Source organism: Seriola dumerili, unplaced genomic scaffold, assembly GCF_002260705.1.
Source record: "Seriola dumerili isolate Sdu_G_001 unplaced genomic scaffold, Sdu_1.0 BDQW01001124.1, whole genome shotgun sequence".
Taxonomy (NCBI): domain Eukaryota; kingdom Metazoa; phylum Chordata; class Actinopteri; order Carangiformes; family Carangidae; genus Seriola; species Seriola dumerili.
The window spans coordinates 2615139-2636481 of NW_019175379.1; the positions used below are offsets into that span (position 1 = coordinate 2615139).

General features: G+C 41.3%; 3 protein-coding genes across 24 annotated transcripts in view; all 3 read left to right on the forward strand.

Annotated features, from left to right (window-relative positions):
• The window catches only part of nrbp2 (nuclear receptor binding protein 2), a 37693-nt gene extending 32124 nt beyond the window's left edge, over positions 1-5569 (forward strand). For 2 of the 3 annotated variants that reach the window (XM_022767129.1, XM_022767127.1), the window contains 10 exons: positions 20-75; positions 208-303; positions 564-696; positions 1003-1105; positions 1204-1254; positions 1355-1490; positions 1948-2001; positions 2214-2277; positions 2841-2896; positions 3067-5569. In XM_022767129.1, the coding sequence (XP_022622850.1) occupies positions 20-75; positions 208-303; positions 564-696; positions 1003-1105; positions 1204-1254; positions 1355-1490; positions 1948-2001; positions 2214-2277; positions 2841-2896; positions 3067-3153 (836 nt within the window). In that variant the 3' untranslated portion in view covers positions 3154-5569. The remainder of the gene's footprint in view (positions 1-19; positions 76-207; positions 304-563; positions 697-1002; positions 1106-1203; positions 1255-1354; positions 1491-1947; positions 2002-2213; positions 2278-2840; positions 2897-3066) is intronic. The other variant, XM_022767128.1, reaches the window with a different exon arrangement.
• A 963-nt stretch (positions 5570-6532) lies between these two features.
• Positions 6533-14421, forward strand: puf60 (poly(U) binding splicing factor 60). Of its 6 annotated transcripts, none has more exons than XM_022767132.1 (12): positions 6565-6617; positions 7178-7274; positions 7486-7581; positions 8158-8247; positions 8769-8819; positions 9939-10100; positions 10236-10328; positions 11608-11821; positions 11903-12135; positions 12774-12888; positions 13383-13630; positions 13749-14421. In XM_022767132.1, the coding sequence occupies exons 3-12, from the start codon at positions 7504-7506 to the stop codon at positions 14046-14048; spliced, it is 1584 nt and encodes a 527-aa protein (XP_022622853.1). In that variant the 5' UTR covers positions 6565-6617; positions 7178-7274; positions 7486-7503; the 3' UTR covers positions 14049-14421. The 6 variants fall into 6 exon arrangements, with proteins under 6 accessions (XP_022622851.1, XP_022622855.1, XP_022622856.1 ...); XM_022767133.1 differs by having other exon boundaries at positions 6611-6676; XM_022767130.1 differs by lacking the exon at positions 7178-7274 and having other exon boundaries at positions 6533-6617.
• A 1112-nt stretch (positions 14422-15533) lies between these two features.
• The window catches only part of scrib (scribbled planar cell polarity protein), a 64154-nt gene continuing 58344 nt past the window's right edge, over positions 15534-21343 (forward strand). For all 15 annotated transcript variants that reach the window (XM_022767053.1, XM_022767058.1, XM_022767062.1 and 12 more), the window contains exon 1: positions 15534-16557. In XM_022767053.1, coding sequence (XP_022622774.1) covers positions 16399-16557 — 159 coding nt within the window. In that variant the 5' untranslated portion in view covers positions 15534-16398. The remainder of the gene's footprint in view (positions 16558-21343) is intronic.

The following is a 21343-nucleotide window of genomic DNA, read 5'->3' on the forward strand; positions in this document are numbered from 1 at the left end:
TGTTCTGTTCTGTTTCTAGCTGGTGAAGACGATTACGCCATAGACATTTTCTCCTTTGGCATCTGTGCTCTAGAGGTGAGAGAAACAGATAGATACTGTAAGATTTCCACCTGTGTGTGTGTGTGTGTGTGTGTGTGTGTGTGTGTGTGTGTGTGTGTGTGTGTGTGTGTGTGTGTGTGTGTGTTAACAGATTATTTGTGCTCCTAGATGGCAGTACTGGAGATCCAGGCCAATGGAGATACAGCTGTGTCCAAGGAGGCCATCGTCAATGCAGGTCAATCTCTGGAAGACCCTCTCATGAGAGTGAGTGTCAAAAATACTTCATGTCCTAAATATAGTACACCAGTGCAACCAAGGAAACACAGAGATAAAGACAAACTGTTCCACCACATTAACACCTGCCTACACACACCACCCTGTTTCTAGGTTTATATCAAACCTCATACAGGGACTGTGTGAGGTTTCGGTAAAACATGGTTTCAGTGAGACATACCAGAACGGAGAGTGATGCTCAATAAACCGGGTCACGTTGTGCAGTCATGTAGTGTTGCTGCTTTCTACAGGAGTTCACGCAGTCTTGTTTGCGTCATGAAGCCAAGCTCCGTCCTACGGCTCACGACCTTCTGTTCCACCGAGTCTTGTTCGAGGTCCACTCCCTCAAACTGCTCGCCGCCCACTGCCTCATCAACAACCAGTGTGAGTTTCTCACCTCCACACGCCGAGCTTACTGCACGAGAATCGCCCTCCTCCTCGTGATAGTTACAGCATTCATACGAACAGCAAGCAAATTTTAGCCTTTACATGAACACTAAATCACAACCTAGTACTCTATTGTGCAATATTGTATCTTTAGACTTTTTTTTAAACTTATTTTGAAAAATATCTTTACCCTCCTATTGGGACCCGATCACATTTACCCTCATAGGCATTGGACAAATTATTGCAACTGTATATGTGCATAAGATCAGTATAATTATGCCCAAATTTGTGTTGCATCTACAGACTTGCTTCCGGAGAACTGTGTGGAGGAGAAAACCAAGTCCTTTGACCCCAGCGCTGTCATGGCAGAGATTAAACATGAGGACAGACAGGGAGTTCAGCTCAAGTAAAATCATGTTTCTCTGGCTACCAGTGAATACCTCTTGACATATCAAACATAATCCTCACTGTGCTCCTTTCTGTGTGTTTTTTCATACTTTATAGATATTCCCATGTGTCTCCTTTGGAACTCGACAAGTTTCTGGAGGATGTCAAGTGAGTGAAACAAACGTATGACTCGTTGTTTTGTATCTGTAATTACTTCTTGCCGTGGCTGCGGCATGAAGTTGAACACGTCGTCCTTTCCTCTGCTCAGGAATGGGATCTACCCGTTAATGAACTTCGCTTCATCTCGGCCTCACCCCGTCCCTCGCGCCCTCTCCTTGTCTCAGGAGCAGGTAGAGACGGTCAAGACGCCGACTCCTGAACCGCAGGAAACAGAAACGAGGAAGGTGAGCTCTTTAGACATGACCACAACCGTGTGAGATGCACAAATCTGGCCGCCTACAGTGCAGAGCAAATATGTCGGCGTTGTCTTCTCCTAGTCCACTGGCACACGTGAAGAAAACGGCGCTCGTGTGATGCTGAGTGAGGAGGAATGTATTTTCTGCAATATGGCAAGACTGGGAATACAACATGCTCACACGTGGAAACACCCTCTCATTGGTTGTTGCCAGTTTAGCTGTTTTTAGTGTAAATACATTTTCCAGAACTTGTTTTGTTGTTGTGCGTGTTGCTTACGTACAATATGTAACAGGACCTTCATGTGTGTTCGTGCTTGATTGTTTATTATTATTAATATTGATATGCCCGTTTATTATCACCCAAAACATTTTTTGCTGTGTCCTCATTTTGCTTTGCCTTTTACTCTGTGACCTTTTTTTTTTTTTATCTCTGATGATGTTGTAGGTCATTCAGATGCACTGTAATCTGGAGTCAAATGAAGAAGGGACCAAAACTCATGTGAGTCACATAGTATTACAGGTACTTTGCCGGTTTCAGCAGTAACACTTCCGTTGGGCTTTTTAATGATCAAGCATATTGATCTTTTTCCCATTAACATTGTTCCAGCAGCTCTGTACCAGCGGGGTGCAACATTTATTTTAGAAGTTCAGTCAGTTATGATTAACATAAATCGATCCTGATTTAAACTCGACCTTGTGCTATTTCCCCAGCTCTCTTTGTTTCTGAAGATGGATGACAAACTTCACAGGCAGCTTAGCTGTGACATCCTTCCAAGTAAGTCGACTACCACTGTACCTGTAAAGATAAGGCTTCCATTATTCCATAATTATTTTGTTGTCAACAAATCCTATGGAAACACCTAAACCAATGTCAGTCTGTCTCTTAGTACCCTTTGACCTTCCCAGCCTGTCTGTGGCCCACTGGTTCCCACTGAAGCTGCAAACCTTTAAAAATGGGTCATGAATATATACTTTAATTTTTAAAAACTCTCGGTAGTTCAATAAAACAGTTGGAAACAAAAATTATTCAAACAGGAGTCAATAAATTGTACATTTGCTGGAGTATATGTTCAACAGCAGACTCAAAATTAAGTTACATTTGCCATGTTTATGGTAATAAACCTTGGGGTTCACTGATGTGTTGTTAACAGTTTCTGGACAACAGTGGAGCTCTGTGGCACAGAGGAATAAGATAGATCAGGTTTTGGCTAAACAGACAATACTCATTAGGAGGAAAGAAGAAAATCTAGAATTTCTCCAGCTTTATCCTTTATCTATGTTCTTTATACTCTGTAGGTTCTTTTTATTGCACTGAAATATTTCATGTGAAACTTTCAGCTGACACCTCCAAAGACCTTGCCAGTGAACTTGTTCACTACGCCTTCATAACTGAGGTAAATATAAAAGCTTCTCTATATTTGTCCTTCGTCAACAACAATAGATAAATGTCCTCGCTGTGATTTTTGCATTTTTAAACAAAACAGGTACACTTGTAGCAGCACTGGCATTTCACATCCAGTCTTGAAAATGTTTGCCTGAACAGTCTTTTGTTTGTCATGTGTAGGAGGACAGTGAGAAGGTGGCAGGGTTCCTGGAGGACGCCATCTGCCGACACCGGGTCCGAGCGCTCGCCTCTGGGAGCACACAATGAGGAGGGGTCACGACAGCGGCAGGCCCAGACAGAGGGGCCAAGGGCATTGACCATGCGGATCAAGAAAGGGAGAGGGCAGCAGGCAGGATCACACAGCTGGTAACAAGAGGGGAGCGGAGGGAGCCAGGGACCCAGCTGGGGATAACATGGGGACAAATACAGAAGGACGCTGGCCCTTAACAGTCAGTAAATCATCCCAGACAGAAGGAGGAAACGCTAGCACTGAGAGAGGAACCGAAGGCGCCTCTGGTTGGAGGACCGGAGGCATCATGGCTGTGTTCAGCACTCCCACAGAGCAGTGGAAGATTGACAAACTCCCTGCCTAAAAGGGCTGTCATGCCTTAAGATATCTTGACAACTTAGGTTTTCCATAATGCCACTAATCAGAACGGATATGTTTTACTTACAAATGCAGCAGCTGTCTTTTCAGAGGGACGTTTTATTGCTCATAAGCCTCGTTTGCACTCCAATGTCCACTTTGATTGGTGAAAACTCAGTTTGACATGTAAACAAATTAACAAAGCCTCTCTCCGTCCCAAACAAGAACCTTCACTTTATTACCGTTTTAGGAATTCAATATTCCATCCAACCCGCACTGTTAATATTCATTCAGCTGACTTATTTATTTCTGTTTAACTGTGAACAATAGAGGCGTTGCACAAGCCTGTTTTGTTTTTTGTTTTTGCTTCATTTTTATGACCTGCAGAGTTAACACACCTCACTGCACTCTTGGGTTAAAGGCTTTTTCTCCCAGAGCTAAACACGCCACGCCTAAATGTAGTGACGAGCAATGAGATGATGCCTCTCTTTTATCCTGTAGTGCTCTTAAGGGTTTTCCCTGTGAAAGTGTTCTGAAAGCCAAAGACTTGCAAAGTGCCTAATATGGCAATGTACTTTGGACAAAATATTCCAAATGAAACAGCGGCATCATACCAAATTTAGCAATTTGGAATTTAAGGTACTCAGGCTGACTTTTACAGTTTTAAATCCAGACACATTGATTGATTTGGACTAGTTTGCATCTCTTATCATGAGTCCACAGAGTCAGCCTGTGTGAACATGAAGATGAACTTGACACCCGCTAATGGAAGCTCCATTAAGAGCCACAGCCACTGTATATTGGACACATGGATCAGATGTTAATGCTTTCTGCTGCAGTTTATATTAGTTTTGGAGGAGAAAAAAAAAGAATGCGTCACGGGAAGCCTGTGATTTAAAACCATAGTCCTATGTAAGGCTGTTGGTGATGTGATCTTAAGACTTATCAATAAAAAATGCCATATTGTTAATAAATGTTACTGCTATACCTTTTTTTTTTTGTTTTGTTTTTTTTTGCTGTATTTCCCGAACTATCTGAGGATATTTTCTAACTCTGAATTTGTTTTGTAAATGTGTTTAGAGGTGTTTGAAAGGCAAAATCTACCCAAATTTTCTGAAAATGTATGGTGTTAGTATTTTGCCGTGTCTTTGATTGATAAGTAGAGCTATTATGCATAAGCATTTAGCAGCCTCCATGAAGATTTCCATGAGCTGCAGATGCTAAAACATAATCTCTGATAGGATGAATGGAATATTTTTTGCTTTCAACACATTAATTTACCAGAACCACATCTATTGCTTTTATTTCAGACAATATCAGAGTAAGCATTGGAATTGATTACACTGCAACCCACACAAATACAAAAATAGAATACATCCCTTGAGCTCTACTGGATTTCTTTTCAAGAACCCAATCTTGGCACCATAAAAGACACCATTTGGGTGGATTTTACCTTAACAAAACTGGGCAGTTAAAAAAACAAAACAATAGTGAATTGTCTGATCAGCCTTCAGCAGTATACTCTTGTTTGTCAGACTCACTTAGCTCTGCTTCATTTGTTTCCTGGGTCTGTAAAGTCGCGGTTTCATAACAGTTACGCTGCTGTACAGTCATTGCTTACAGTACTTACTTACTATACTCTGTGTCAAGCCTTTTTATCAGTGTCTCTCTGAAAACAGGAGCCCTGAATTCTCCCAGACATTCACCTACTATAGGCTGTGGTGTACATATTTGTTTGTGGCTATTAAAGGGGTTTACTTTGGACAGAATTTCAATGCAAAGCAGTGCCACTGTTGCTCTCATTTGATCTAGTAAGCTGCATGTCTTAATAGCCTGCAACCATTCAGAACTTTGCATTTTGCCTTTGTCAGTCACAGTTCAGTTCCAGAGGGGACCTGACCAAGAAAATGAATGTTGAGACTGTGCAAACATGAAAAAAAAAAACCCATCCATATCAGTCTTACTTTACGTCAGATTACTTTTTTCCCGTGACTCTGTTGAATGAAACTTGCCTTTGGATGTGTTCCACTTAAACCTTTGTTAAATATTGTAGCTACTGCAATTAAATACATGACAATAAACTATATGTAAAATGTTGGTTATGTCTGAAATTATTATAATTTATTTATTTATAATATATAATTAGGATTTAGTGTTGTTCATTACTCTGAGACATACTCCAGTTTACAGTTAGGAGGCTATATTTTGATGGTCATTAACACATTTTTCAAAATTAATTTAGTATGTAGTATAAATAAGTAAGTTCTGTTTATACTTAGGATGCATCTGCAGTTTCTTGGTAACAGAAGTGATAACAAAAATTTAATCAGTGTTTGAAATGCAAATTATCTTATCTAGTCCTTCACTTGTGACCTTCAGGTGGTATTATAGTTATTATATCAAAGCTTACTAGCTGTTGCCAAATTAAACAAATTAGCACAACGAGCAGTTGATCTTTAGTTTGTTAGTGGACAGGCTTTATTATCAATTTAGAAGACATTATAAAAGAATATCCATCTACAAAGAACAAGAAATTATTATCAGGAGCAATTACAAGCAGCAAAGTTTTTTAATCATTTTGAATCAGTCTCTTAGAAGCATGTAATCAACCTAGCAGTGTTTCAAGCAATACAATTACCAGATCATGAGTTATATTTTAGTTTGTGTAAAATAGTTTATATGATTATTTCACTGTGTAGATTACTGTAGCTGTGACCTTGATTGAGATATCCTCTCTATTATTTATGAGATGGACCAACAACACCAAGACACAAATAACTAGGCCTACCCAGATTTGTAACCCTATCTATACATCATGTGGTCACAATTTTTTCGGTATACTATTTTGTTCATCAGTTGTCAAATGTATAACCTCATTTAAACACAGTACCCTGGAGAATCAATCAAATATATAGTATCTGATTATAAAACATTCACAGAAGGAACAGTTAACGCTGAAACCGTGGCTACATCCGTGAGTGAAACTCTATGAAAGGGTCATCGACGAACTCTCCATTTCCCTCCCCATCATCGCGAGGGTTTCACTATCGCGATACCTTTCATTGAAAACGTAAGAATCTCGCGAGCGTTGTGGTGTGTGGGCCTCTCCAAGAAGGTGTGCTTCATGGCGGTTACGGAGACTGCGGTAAATAAATTCCTTGATAAAGAGACACTTTGACAATTTTCAGCCACAGTGGTCATTGCGTAAGTAATACGCGAAGTCTGGTAGAATTCAGTTGTACTAAATATGCTGTAAATTGACAATATGTCACTGGGGAAGATAAATGTTACTTCACGCGCCATAGCAATGAACTAGCTAATGTGAGCTAGCTTCTTGCGAGCAACAAAGATCGCCATCGTAAGCTATACGGAAACCAGGCCTCGCTAATCATGTACTGTTTTGTAATAATTATGCAGTTCAGGTTATTGAGGCGTAGTGAAGATGTCTCTTTGTTAATGTCCATATCTACTATAGCTAAACATTTCTTCGGCTAAGGTTTAACCATGGCCCGTTATTGCTATTTCACCTAGCTAGCGTGAGTTTTAATGAAAGCCATCGTTAGCATTAATGTGCATCAAGCTAACGTTAGCTGACCAAAATCTAGGGAAAACGGGCTGGCAATGTGTGGATTGCAATGTAAATAAATAATGCTAGCTGCCTGTTTCTCTTTTTGTTAGTCTGAAGGCATTTTTTATTTCCCCTAGAATTTGTTGAATTGTTAAAGCTTCCCCATCAGTCCTCTTCCCCTTGGGGGCTTTCCTGCCTCAGTCTGGTGGACCCAGCGATTAGCGGGTTGCGTAGGTAAGGAGTTCGTCCGGTCCCACCTGGTTTAAATCCGGGTGTATGTCCTGTATGATAGAATATTCAATAATAATATGTGTTGTGACTTATGATTACAATACACGAAGTATGTTATTAGGAAATTGTAGTTATGGATGTACATACAGGCAGGTATTCGTAATCCAGACTCTGTTTCTCAGTTTTTGTGTGAATTGCTGTTTCTGAATTGCAGGGAGGTGAAGCTCTGACGATGGAGAATGGACAGGGCACAGGCTCCAAGCTTGGCCTGCCGCCTCTCACTCCAGAGCAGCAGGAGGCACTTCAGAGGGTAGGAAAACCCCAGACATACATTATCTACCTGAATGTACCCTTAGTGATAACGTAATTACTACTGGAAGTTGATATGATCAATGTAAAGCAGTCCCTTTACATGCACGTAAGTACTGGGTTACATTCTGTCGTAACCGTATTTCTTCCACATCACTGATATGAGAAATCTGGTTTTTGGACAGGCAGTGAAGAGACCTGATTTCTCCTGTAGAAAGCCAAATTCTTGGTCATGTATACGTTTCTGCTTTACATGTATGGAGGGGCATGACTCAGACTTCAGGCAGAGAAGGAGAATGAACAATGAGATCATTACAAATAGTGATGCATCCTCATATTTGAAATAGCTTATATCAAAGTCAGATTAAAATTAACACTGTAGCCTGTAGAAGTTTAAAGGTTGGTTTCCTGTTGAAACGAGTAAGCCATACTTTAAAAATATTGACCTGCTCCATGTATTTGTAATGTGCAGCATGTGCAGATACGGTATTTGCCCACATTTAGTTTAGCTTATAACGTTACAACAACTCCATGTGCATATGAGGAAATTAAATGTAATGCCTTTCTCCTTTTCCAGGCAAAGAAGTATGCCATGGAACAAAGCATTAAGAGTGTGTTGGTGAAGCAGACCATTGCCCATCAGCAACAACAGCTCACCAACCTGCAGGTGAGATGTGTAAAAAAATGTTGGTACTCCGCCAAACAAAAAGTTTGTAATACGCCTGTCACCTGTGAGCCTTGATTCTAGACAGAGTATCTTAGCCTTTTTATACATGAGTAATTCAGACATCTGTTGTTTCAGAAGTCTGTTTTGGTTTAGCTCCTTTGGAAGTCTTACTCCCTACTCTGCCATGCTCTGAAAAAAAAATCACGTGTAGACCATGTGCCGTTGCTTTTCCTTCTGCTCTTTTTCAGATGGAGAAGATCGTCATTAAGGAATTGGTTATCATGTTAAATGCTTTGCACTTTTAAAGCGGACTTGTTTATGTTTATTGCTGTGTGGTGATTTGTAATTCAGATAGGGGAGGCAACTCCACAAACTGTATGTTGTTTAGAGGGAGGTTCTGAATATAGTTTTAGCCTAACCGCTTTTGTCTATCTAGCAAAGCAATGACCTTTTTGAAAAAGCAAAGCTAAGGGATATCTAACCTACTTTTCAGCACTTTTTTCATCTTTACTGTCTTTCAGATGGCAGCAGTGACAATGGGCTTTGGAGATCCTCTCTCACCTTTACAATCGGTCAATAGATTATTAAATTTTTTTTCTGTGCGCATTCCCAATGGAAAAGGACTGTTACCCTTCTTTTATTGGTTGCTTTGGCAACAACCCCTGCCTTTTTATCTAACCAAAGAATGCATATTTTGTGAGAAAACATGGCTTTCTACTGCTAGGGTACCAGCGACCATGTCCGTAATTCAGTGTGAGATGAATGACCGTTGTTAATTGTTGTAGCATTTGCTCAAGTTGCAATGGAGTAATTTGCATTGGTATTTTTTACAAGAAGATAGCCAAAGCTCTTTGGCTGTCAAGGGGATTTTTTAAGGACTTTTTAAAGGGTTTATAAATATGAGAAAAGTCAAGTCTCTTTGAAAAATATGCATTTGCTTTATTTAAGAACAGAAAGCTCTTGGCATGGGAAGAAAGAGGGATAGCAATCCCTTTAATGGACCAAAATGAGAGAACTGCTGGAACAGGGATCTTTTGGCCATCTCAAAGTCAAGTTTTTTTCAGTCATTGAACTAGTAATTTTTCCATTATGTCATGAATTAGGCACATGTTATATTTTGTTGGTAATAGGAAGAAATGAACAGAAGCAGACTGACTTAAAGGCATCAATAAAAACAGCAACTTCTGGTGGTTAAACCATCCCTCCCCTTAGACTTGAGAAGAAAGTTTGAAATGCTTTCATCAAGACTTTGTATGGATTTCGTTTGAACTCCACGATTACTTTTGTTACCTTACTTGCATCCCTGGACTACAGGTCAGTTACTGAAGCCAAATGTTTGTGAGGGCTGTGCATGTCAATCACTTCAGTGTGTTTTCCTCCATATGTCTGTTCCATAGAAACAGAATAGAGGCCATATTAGAATTACAAGTGGCGACATCAATATTTTATAACTGTTATACATGTTAGTTTTTTTCACAAAGTTCTTTCCATTGATTACACTATCCCATTATTACCCTATTTACCTGTCCAGACCCCCTAACTTGGAATTGGCCTCTAACTATTTTTGGGGAAAGCAAGCACAGTAGAAAATACACATTTATTATTAGTGGTTGTGTGTGTGTGTGTGTGTGTTTGTCTTCCTTTCTTTTACTCTCTAATGCTTATCGTGTGTTGTTTTTCCTGGTTGGTAGGTGGCAGCTCAGCGGCAACGTGCTCTAGCCATCATGTGTCGGGTGTATGTGGGCTCCATATACTATGAGCTTGGTGAGGACACCATCAGACAGGCCTTTGCCCCCTTCGGCCCAATCAAGAGCATTGATATGTCTTGGGATTCTGTTACAATGAAACACAAGGTCAGTGTCATTTATTAAGTGTTAAACCTGGTACAAATTCTGCTGTTCAACTTTGAATTAAATGCAAAAGATTATAAATAAAGGTGCGTCAGTGTCTGTAGATGTTCTGTTTTTCTTGTTTTTTTTATGGTGCAGGGGTTTGCCTTTGTGGAGTATGATGTGCCAGAGGCTGCTCAGCTGGCTCTGGAGCAGATGAACTCAGTCATGTTGGGGGGGCGAAACATTAAGGTAAGTTGTCTGGAGATATGAGTATCTCTCGAGGTCTTAGGAACACAAGGACAAAGGGAAACAAATGAAAATCTCCTTCTCTATAACAATGTCTTTTTGGAGTAATTTGATTAAACAGGAAGTTGGATTCCTTCCTCGCATTTAGGATGCTGAGTCAATGTGTTAATTAAGTGCTTTTGTGATACTTAGATTACTAGTGAAATTTCTCAAATATGACTAATTTCTCTCTTTGCTTGTCTGTGTCTGTTGATTTCCAGGTGCGTGTGTATGTCTGGGTGTATGTTTAGTGTACTGTCTGCTTGTGTTGTGTGTTATGCTTCCATGATGTCATCAAGGCTGTTTTAGTGACCAGTTGCAGTAGGATGCCCAGCGGCGCATGGCGTCGCTCTGTGTCCATGATGTGCTGATGATGGGCTGCGCCTGGTTGGTGTTGCTTGGCCGCCCCATCTGTAGTACAGATCCCAGTCCGACTTAGATGCTCGTCTTACATAGGCATTAAAATTCTTTTATCGGAGAAAGGAAGTTGTCAGAGTGCGTAGCCCTAGCATGAGACATGTATTGCGTTCCCCTTTCGGTGTTGCCACCAGCTCAGCTAGTCACGCTGTGTATAAACCTGGTATTTTAAGATAAAGCTATACTACTTTGTTAAATAGCGTTGCAGTTATTTGCAAAATCAGCTTTGCGTTTGGATTGTAAATTAAGTGATATTTGGTACTAAACGGGTGATTGGATTCGTAACAAAAGTTGGTGTTCAGCTGACAAACATCTCTAAGCGACCCTATTTAATTTGACAATCTAGTTTAGAGTTAATGGTAATTTAAAGTAAAAGTGCAATAATAAGTAAGTGCAAACGATCTACGTGATAGACGTGGTAAAGTGATGTCCATAGTTTAGTGCTGTGGTCATGTATTATACATGACCACAGCACTAAACTATGGACAAAGCTCAAAGTTGTACTTAACGAATTTATTAATCATTAATTTATTTATTTAGCTTAATACTGCTCCCTGCTTTGGAAAAAAAAAACGGATTTTATTTCTTAGAGTATTTTCGTACTTGGTGGCCATAATTAAGATGATAAGGCTAGACACGGGTTTCAAGCATATACCTGACGGACAGCTTAGTGTCGTGATCGTAGGTGGAGAGTGGCTTTGACTGAACTCGGTGGCTGCCGAAAGTTAGCGCTGCAGGGACATACAGTTTTGCGGGGGTGCGTTCTCGGTGGTTGGTACTATAAACCCCTTACTCAGTAGCCATGCTGGTATGATCTGTGCTATAGGTTGGGCGGCCAAGTAACATCGGTCAGGCGCAACCCATCATTGACCAGCTGGCAGAGGAGGCGCGCGCCTTTAACCGGATCTACGTGGCATCCGTCCACCCTGACCTGTCAGATGATGACATCAAGAGTGTGTTTGAGGCCTTCGGAAGGATCAAGTCTTGCACGTTAGCCAGAGACCCCACTACAGGGCGACACAGAGGCTTTGGCTTCATTGGTGAGCTGGAGGGCCCTCATTCGCTCGTGCTCTTGCGTTGCCCATGCTCTGCTACTAACTACTATTTTTATTCCCTTACAGAGTATGAAAAGCCTCAGTCAGCCCTGGACGCTGTGTCTTCTATGAACCTCTTTGACCTGGGGGGTCAGTACCTACGGGTGGGCAAAGCAGTGACTCCACCAATGCCCCTACTGACCCCCACGACCCCTGGTGGTCTGCCACCTGCTGCAGCTGTGGCTGCGGCGGCAGCCACTGCTAAGATAACGGCCCAGGCAAGTATGAATCCCTTCCAAAGGGATTTAATGGCCTTCCAGGTAAATATAACCCAGATCTAGCTAGAATTGACACCAAAAAGCACAGATGGGCATAGAACTTTTATTGATGTGACTGGGAGAAGGCCAGTTTTGTAGAGATGACATAAAAACAGTAGTTGCCCTGATACAGTGTCAATTTAACTGCCCAGAAATATGAGACATTCTTGGCTTAATTTTTAAATCCAGTTTAATGTGTTCAAAACACAAACAACCTAAAACACAATATGGAAGATTTCATTTTTTGGTATAGTGTATATTGTGTAGTTAAATAAATAAGTAATCAAAGCTCCTCCCATTCACTGATTGGGTGTAATACTAAGAGAGTCCTCTCTCTTAGTTAGCACATTGACAGCTATTTTTCAGTGTGAACAGTCGATGACTAACCAGACAGTTGTGTTCATTATAGAATGTTTCATGACTGAAAGTTTTTAACATCACTGTTGTATATTTATGACTTGCTAAGGATAGTCAGTGATTGTTTAGTAAATCTGTACTGAAATATTGTTGGTGACCTTGATTCTCACTAGAGAGGCAAGATTGAGCTCACTGTGCCATGCTGTGTGATCGTTGACTGTGCTGCCTTGTGCTGTGTTCTGTGTGTTTCCCTTACCTAATGTCTTCGGCCCCCCTCTCTTAAGGAGGCTGTAGCCGGCGCATCAGTCTTGGGGGCGTTAGCTGCGCCCCAACTTCTCGGTCAGCAAATGGGAATACCTCAGGCTGTCATGGCTGCCCAGGCACCAGGGGTCATCACAGGTGTGTAAAAAACAGGAGTTTAATTCATCTGAATTATGCTTTAAAGTGCTGTATAAAACTTACAGCTTTGCATGCAGTTTACCAGTTTACCTTATGGGTTTAACCAATTCTGAAACTACTACTTTTAAAGGTCTGTAAACTGCCTGATTTTTTTTTTTTTTTTTTTTACAAAGGATAATATTTATGTGCACAGAATTTATGTTTATGTTTTTTGTAGGTGAATTAGTAGGTAACTAGTGGCAAACATAGACTTGGAAAAATTGATGCAGATGTATTCCTCTATCATTATCATTATTATACCTTTTTCAGTTTTTAGCATGGCTGCAGAGTTCCCCACATTTTAGGTTCTCAGTTTAAGGCAGTCATAACCCTCACAATGGCTTGACCAGTGTTTACAGTCACAGACCTATTTGTCCACCAAATGTTAAAGTGTCATGGAAATCTAAACCAAAAATCAAACTTGGTTGTTCAGATAACCTCTCGTCTCTCGACAGGTGTGACTCCGGTGCGTCCTCCCATACCAGTGCTTCCCCAGGTTGGTCTTGTGAACCCTGTGCTCGCATCACCGCCAGTCCTGTCTAATCAAGCTGGTGGCTCCAACCAACAAGAGAAGAAAGAGGAGAAAGAAGAGATGCTTCAGGATGGTACAGGACAGGAGATGTTGAGTGACCAAGAGCACATGAGCATCTCAGGCAGCAGTGCCAGGCATATGGTGATGCAGAAACTGCTTAGAAAATCAGAGGTGAGATTAAGGAAATGAAGGGCCAGAAGAAACGCTATTGGCTTGAGGAAAGCTTTAATTTTCTCTTTTAATGATCAAACTCGTGTTCTGATTGTATTCTTTGCCTTCTTTTCTCCAGTCCACGGTGATGGTGCTTCGAAATATGGTTGGACCAGAGGACATTGATGATGACCTGGAGGGTGAGGTGACAGAAGAGTGTGGCAAATTTGGCTCTGTCAACAGAGTCATTATTTACCAGGAAAAGCAAGGAGAAGAGGAGGATGCAGATATCATTGTCAAAATCTTTGTAGAGTTTTCCATGGCCTCAGAGATGAACAAAGCTATCCAGGCCCTCAATGACCGCTGGTTCGGGGGTCGCAAGGTTGTCGCAGAGGTGTATGACCAAGACCGTTTCAACAGCAGTGACCTGTCTGCATAAAATGTCTGAAATGGTTCACCAGCACCCACCCCCCATACCTGTCGCCCAAACTCATTTCAGCCACAGTCATTGCAGCTAGAGATGAGGGTCTCCGAAACTTGTAATTATGTTTTTATTTTCTTTTTTTAAATTGCTGTTGATATTAATGTTAAACGCCCCATTGGGGGGATTCATTCAGAATACTTCGTGTCAGATTTTGCTTTGTGATCTGTGAAAACTCCCTTTTTGGTGCAAGTTTCAAATTTTTGTAATCCAGTCTTGTAAAACATTTAGGTTATCTTGCTTTAGTTCCTTTTTTTTCTTTCATGAAAATGCCGGGACATGTAAACACTTTTTCTTTCTATGATTAAAGGTTATTGTTTGTCCACAAAAAGTGTGATGCAAATTGTTTTTATTAAGGTTTGTGAAAGAAGTATCCTTTTGAAGATGTATTTGTAAATACGCTTGTGTGTTCTGGTTGTAGAACATAGCATTTGATTACGAAGTAAAAACATTCTAAAGCAACTACTGCTTAGTTGTATTTGTACAGGGGGAAAACAACTTTCCAAACACCTTACAGTATAATCATCTGACTTTGAACAGAGGTATTTTCCTTAATGGTCATTTTTGAGGCCTTTGTTTGTAGAGATTGTAAGCAAATACTGTATTTTGCCTGTATTTTACAAATTGTGGCGGAGGTCTGCTTATAACTACTGTAAATCTGAAAGTCAGCTCTCCTTTTTTGCATACTGCATGTGGTCATCTTTTTTGAAATGCCTGACCACAATGAGTTTGTATTTAGAAACATCTTTAATTATCTTACAATGCAATTGGGAGAGTGTTTATCTTTGCTAGATTTTATAGTCCTTCATCTCTGCAGTAGCTTTATTTGTGCCACTGTCCAACCAAACAGTTAACGGAGAATATAAGTGGATGTTTCACAAATTCAGTGCTTGTATTGAATAACACTCTGATGAGAAACATAATTGCTTAACATGTCATTAAACTGTAAAAGCAACTGTTGAAGTCATCAAAATCAAACTTTGGCCTAGATGCATGGTTTTGTTTACTTTTGTGCTCAAGGACACTACTGGAGAATGTTTTGTAAAGGCTACTTACATGCACATAATCATTTAGCCCTACTCCGTGATGTCATTTGTGGACTGACTACATGCATGGGACATAACGGGACAGGTCAGCAAAAATAAAGTAACAGTAAGCAGTGGAAAACTTTGGGCGGTTTGCTCAAGGAAATTAAACTTGTATTAGCCATTTATGACACATTTACTTAATATTTTCCAGGCGTGAGTAAATTTACTGCTTTTGAGATTTGGATAAAGATAGTACTCTGGTGACGCTAGTGTCCGCCGCTAGGTGGAGCTATAAAGTAACGTGTGGCCTCTCCTACAGGGACGCAAAGCGGCGGTGCTCCAGCTCAAATCTAGCCCAGCCCCCCACACGCCAAACCGGCCTCCCTCGGCTCAACAAGGGGAGGGAAGTGCGGCTGTTGCTGAAGCTCCTGTTACCGCCGCTGGCATTTTACCTACGTCGCACTGGAAGAGTGGTCACTGAGAAGTTTCCTTGACGTCTTTGGGGATGTTGTTACTACATACACCGGTTAACAAGGTGCTTTCCGTAGCTTTCGTGATACAAGTGTTAGCTAACAGCAGCTAGGCACAAAGGCGTTCAGTCAGCTACTAGCCGATGTTAGCTAATGGTAACTAGCCTGCTAACAACACAACCGGTGAGGACGAGCACATCCTTGCGCAGCAGTGCTCGGGTTAATCTCGGCTGACTCGCTCCGTGGGATATGTTAGCTGTTTTGTGATACATGTTTATCTGTAACCTAACTCAAGTGGTTGTATTAACAGTCGCCACTCATGACTGGGCCACTTAAAGCAACGTTTCTGCAAACCTGGGTCGTTGGCTGCATCTTTTTCAGCTAGCCACGGCAGAGCGTCGGACTTATTCAGGGATGGTGGCGGTAGCAAAACAAGCTAACGTTGCTCCGTCGGTGTGAAGAAGTGAGAGCAAGAAGTGAGGAAACGCTTTAGCCAATTGGGAGGTCTCGGTTTTGTTTATGTTAATTACAATTCCGGGGTGGATGACGCTGGGACGAACCTGACAATCCTTGAACACAGCTGAACTGAAACTGGGAATATCGCTAACAGATCGAAGGGATTATTTTTTGTCTCTAAGTGGATTTCGGCCTCCTTTTCAGGGTCGTCGTGGGAACACACTAAGTGTTTTGACATTGAGTGAGCCCACTCCCACAAAATATTCCCTGTCCCAGCGACCTTCCCCCCTGCTTCACCCTCCGATGCGGAGAATTCAGTAGCACCGGCAACCTAATTCCCCACGGCGGCCGGACATGCTGAAGTGTATCCCCCTGTGGCGCTGCAACCGCCACGTCGAGTCGGTGGACAAGCGGCATTGCAACTTGCAGACAGTACCTGATGAGATATTCCGCTACAGTCGCAGCCTGGAAGAGCTTCTCCTTGATGCCAATCAACTCAAAGAGCTACCAAAGGTATGCAGAGTTCACACACCAATAATATCTCCTCTGCGTCAATCAGTGTCTGTATTTGTGTCTCATGTTGATGGTTTTCTATGCTAAATTCACCCTGCATCACAACACACTTGTACACAGTTCGTGTTTTATTCATATATGTGAAAAGCAAAGGTCACTGCCAGGTGACATAAGCAGTAAAACAGCTTGCATATTACCTGCTCAGGTACTTCCTTAGCAGCATAGCTACCTCCTTCTTTGCTTTCTTGGAAATGGGTTTGGTCATTCTGGCCTGCAGTGCTGTAACAGCATTAGATAATGATAGCCACAAAGTAGCTGCTGTTGAAACCACACATTATAGAGTACATTTTTGTTTTAATTTGCACATGGAAAACAGAATTTCAAAGGTGTCAAACAATGTAAACTTTTGAAAAATACTACAACTACTTAATGCTTTTCATTTTTTGATGGCCCATGTTGACAAAGATTTCATAGAACATAAATTGTGGAGAAAAGTGGACCAGGGTGATGGGATGATTCAGCCATGGGCTCTGTGGGTCCTGGGTGTATTTGCTGCATGTTCAGAGAGATTAGTCCAGACCAAAACAGCTGGCACAAACCATGTTGCCTATAGTAATGGCATCAGTGGTTAGTTGGAGCGGATCAGTGTGGGAAGGCATGCGTGGAATGAGTTGCAACGCTGTCCCCACCCACACTCCCACTATTTAAAATATGACAAAAGTTCTCTTTGCATGGCCAAGGAGTTTATTTTAAGGTGAACATGATTATTGTTGGTCTGTTTTCCTTACAACTCTTCAGAGCAATGGAATAAAACATTTTCCTGCTGAACTTTCTCCTAGTTTTATAAAGTGTAAGGCATTGTTTATTATCAGGACATGGCACTGGCTGTGATTGTGATGGAGCAGGGGATTTTTATGAATACACTGCCCAGTAGTAGATGGTGTCACTCTCTCCCATTTCATGGCTTTAAGTTAGTGGTTCAGTGGAAGGGACAAGTGGCACATTCACTAATGAAGTTTGTTAACAAGTCAAGGTCAACAGAGGCTAAAGTGTTGACACAGGGCTGCCTGTTACTTTCTTGGAATCGTAAACAATAGGGCTTTTTTTGGTTTGTCTTTTGGCAATGGATGCACATTTATTGTCAAAACTAGTTTTGACTATTCACTTTCATTGTTTTGGTAAGTAAGGCTCATACTCAAAGCACAAAAAAAAACCACAATGCCAATTTGCTTTTGCTTCTGAGTTCTTCGTTTTCTTATATAGGTATATTTTATTATAAAGAGTCCTTATTTTAGATCAGCTCTCACTGTGTAAATTTGATGAAAGATGGTTTTTTGTATGACTACCCTGGGGACACAAGCTTGACTGTAGGTTTTGGCACAGATGAACGTCTCAAAAGACACGCATACAACAGTCGCTCAATATTTAACCTGTCTTCAATGTTGTTAATGGGATAGGGCCATTTCTTGGCACAAAACTGAGGCCTGCTTTGCCTGATGAGGCTTACCTGCCAACAGGCGTTTCCTCCCCCTAGTTCATACCTGTTAGACATCCACAGTGTACCTGGAGCATAGCCCCTGAAATACTGAGTGATGGATATACACATACAATTAACTGACACAGTCTCTCTGTGTGGTGCTGGATTCTACCAGGAGACATAAATGCATGGTGACAGAATGTCTCGTGTGGTTGCGGTGAATACATAGCGTGCAGACACAAAGCATATGGGCTCTCTCTGGTCCTCAGAGTCAGCAGGGCTCCAGTGAGGGAGCAGTGTGAGAGGTCAGGCCCATACAGGGTTTGAAACAAGAGCAGTGACTGTATGATGATGGTATTACTATAATGAGCCCAGAAGTGAGTAAGGGACTGAATGCCTTTTGCATTTTGTGTTCCTTCCTTGTCATTGTGTATTTAAGTCAGATTAGTTTTTGGACTTGCATGTCAGTTTTTGTCTGTTTTTAGATGTCGGTCTAACACCCCGGGTCATTTTTTGCCCGTCAGTTCACCCCATGCGTTTGTAAACGAGGCCACCTTCCACTACAAACAGTCTGAACAATGTTGGCATGCGTATTGGCTGTGCCATCATGTACAACATATGCTATAGACTGAGAATAATCGGCTCAGAGGTGACACCTTCATGAACTGTCACTTCTTTTAAAGCGGGGCTGCAAACTGTCCTGGGACACAGCCACAAGCATGCAGACCAGTCAAGCAGGGTTAATGTCAGTCAGGTGAATTTATGTGTGCAGTAAGATGTTGAAATCATTGAAATAGACAATGACATAATCAATACAGTCATTAAATTATTTTAAACGCACTAAACTCTTTTTAAATTAATAATGAACAATAAAGCATGACTTGTAGCTGTGTTTAGTGTAGTGCTGCTGGGGATGGATGGTCTCTAGATCGTATTGGTAGGGTTTTAACACAGTGAACAGATGGAGATTTAACAGTTTCTTAAGTTTGCTGTAACTCACCCCCACCGCACTGCCCACCAATCTTAGATTATGCTCTCTGTGATAATGGTATCTCCATTTGCCTTACCAAGAACATTCTGGTTTGTAAAAAAAAAAAAAAATTAAAATGTACATATGTTTTTTGTCTAATATGGGCTCAGATGGTGTCCAAGCAATGACTATTACATGGTATTAAAGCATGACATATCTGTATGAAATGAGTTGAGAGAACCTTTTAAGTCGGCAGCTTGTCAGGAATTCCCCTCATGCTCATACATCCTTAGCTCTTAATGCTGCATCGTGGCTCTTTTTTCTCATTGGCCAAAAACTAATCTGAGACAGTCCTTAATGGGTCTTTTGTTTTGCTCTTAAGACATTTCTTTGTGAGTTTGCAAGTAGTTTAACCATAAAGGAGCCATACTAATAATTAAAACACCAAAACAGAAATGGAGAAAACATTGATCAAGAATTTATACAAGTCAGCCTCCGTTTCTTATTGATGAAGCTTTAATGTTTTTCCGTCAGTTATTGAAGATGTGCTTGTAATTGTCTGGTTACAAGTAATAATCCATAATACATATTTACATATACTTGTTCTGTGTTTTTAGTTGGGAAGTTTGAACCGAAGTGATCTGAATTTCTTTTTGCTGCTTTGAAAAACTAGCCCTGCTTCAAAGATCATGTTGAGGAAGAGGGAATTATCTTTTTAGCCATTCTCAAGTCCCATGACAGGTTACAAAGAAGTCCATTCACCAGTCTGATTACCCCCCCCCCCCCCGCCATATCCAATGCCATGGCTCTTAGTGTTTCCTGTGTACATTGCACTGCCCCTGACAAAGCTTACATTAAGCATATCATTACTCAAATGATCATTTTAAAGATTTGTTTTAGGTCAGGTACACCTGCTTAAAAACACAGGGAGAGCCCTTTTTGGAGGAGCCAGGTGGACTGCAGGTGCAGTAGGCAGCAGCCCAAATAACAGCTCTAACACATGTAAAGGACTGAGTATATGTACTTGTTCTTGTTTTGGCTTTTCCGTAGTTGAAATAGGGAACAAATCCCTGCAGGGTGTGTCCCCATGAGACTTTGAGAAACAGGTTTATGTCGCTCCTAGCCTTATTACTTAATAGGATCTTTTGGTCACAGTTGATATGCTACAGTACTAATTTCCTGTCTCAACACTTGCCACAACCAGAAATATGAGAATTGTTGCAGCCAATAACTGGCCTATGAGGACACATATCATTAGTGTATCATAGTGAACACATGCCTTTCATGAGTTCACCCACCATTAGATACATCTATGGTTGAGCAGCTGAGAGAGTGGAAGTCAGGTTTTGTCTGAACGGGAAAATCATATGTTTACATACTTGGTACTCTGAATAAAAGAAGTATATGTGCATGGTAAATAGGAAGGATGACTATGCAGTCTTTTTAATCCTCAACTGTCACCAGTGCCCTCTCTGTGTGTCCTAACAGATCTGTGGCTAAAGGGCAGATTAGGGCTTCACCCGGCCGTGAAAACGCCCCTCAGCACCACAGTTCTGACCCCCCTGCATACAGGCCAGTGTGTTTTAGTGAGCGCCTCCTCTGGGATCTGCTTTTCTGCCATGTGGGTCTTTCTTCGAGCACATAAAACGCACTGATAAAAATCTGAATTCTTTTCTCTTGAGTCCCTTGTGTATGTTAAGCCTCAGGTCAAGTGAAACCCAAATTAGGCCCCTTCACTCAGCTCTGGCTGAACATGAATTGGTCTACCATTGTTTACCCAAGCTTGAATGGTCAAGTGTTTGATTTTATGTCTTTGTTTCATGAATCTCTTGTGGAAGATTGAAAAATGGTTTTGTCTGATTTGAGAGTGAATGGCCCTCCACTCATTTACTGTATAATTCCTAAGAGAGGTGTCTGAAAAATGCAGCCTGGGCTTTAAAGCCAAAAGTTTAGTACTCACTAAGCAAAGTTTGCTTTAATAATCTAGGCCACGTACACTTAACACTGTATCCTCACAGTGTATTCTGGAGTTCTGCCGTCTGTCTTCCCTCCCTCAGTTTCCAGTGAACTCTACGGGAGAGCCCTGGTTTGTTTCTCCCCAGCGAATGGCTGAACTAAGCTAGGACCAAAGATAAATTACACCTGCCACTGGCCTCTCTGCGGTAGAACCGCATTGTTACTCTGGCTCAGCTCTTTCTCACTCTCCTGTGCTCTTCTTTTCTGCTTTGGTAAAACGTGTTGAAGCCAGAAGTGCTATTGTTCACATCGCGTGAAAAGATCTAAAATAAGATTTGTTGTGTGAATGTTTTTTGTTTCAATGTATCAGGCCAGACTTGAAG

Coding starts and splice junctions, on each gene's coding strand:
- puf60 (XM_022767130.1), top strand. CDS start 6,597: ATGGCGGTTACGGAGACTGCG. Junction 7,582..8,157: donor AGCAGGAGGCACTTCAGAGG/GTAGGAAAACCC, acceptor CTCCTTTTCCAG/GCAAAGAAGTATGCCATGGA. Junction 8,248..8,768: donor AACAGCTCACCAACCTGCAG/GTGAGATGTGTA, acceptor ACTGTCTTTCAG/ATGGCAGCAGTGACAATGGG.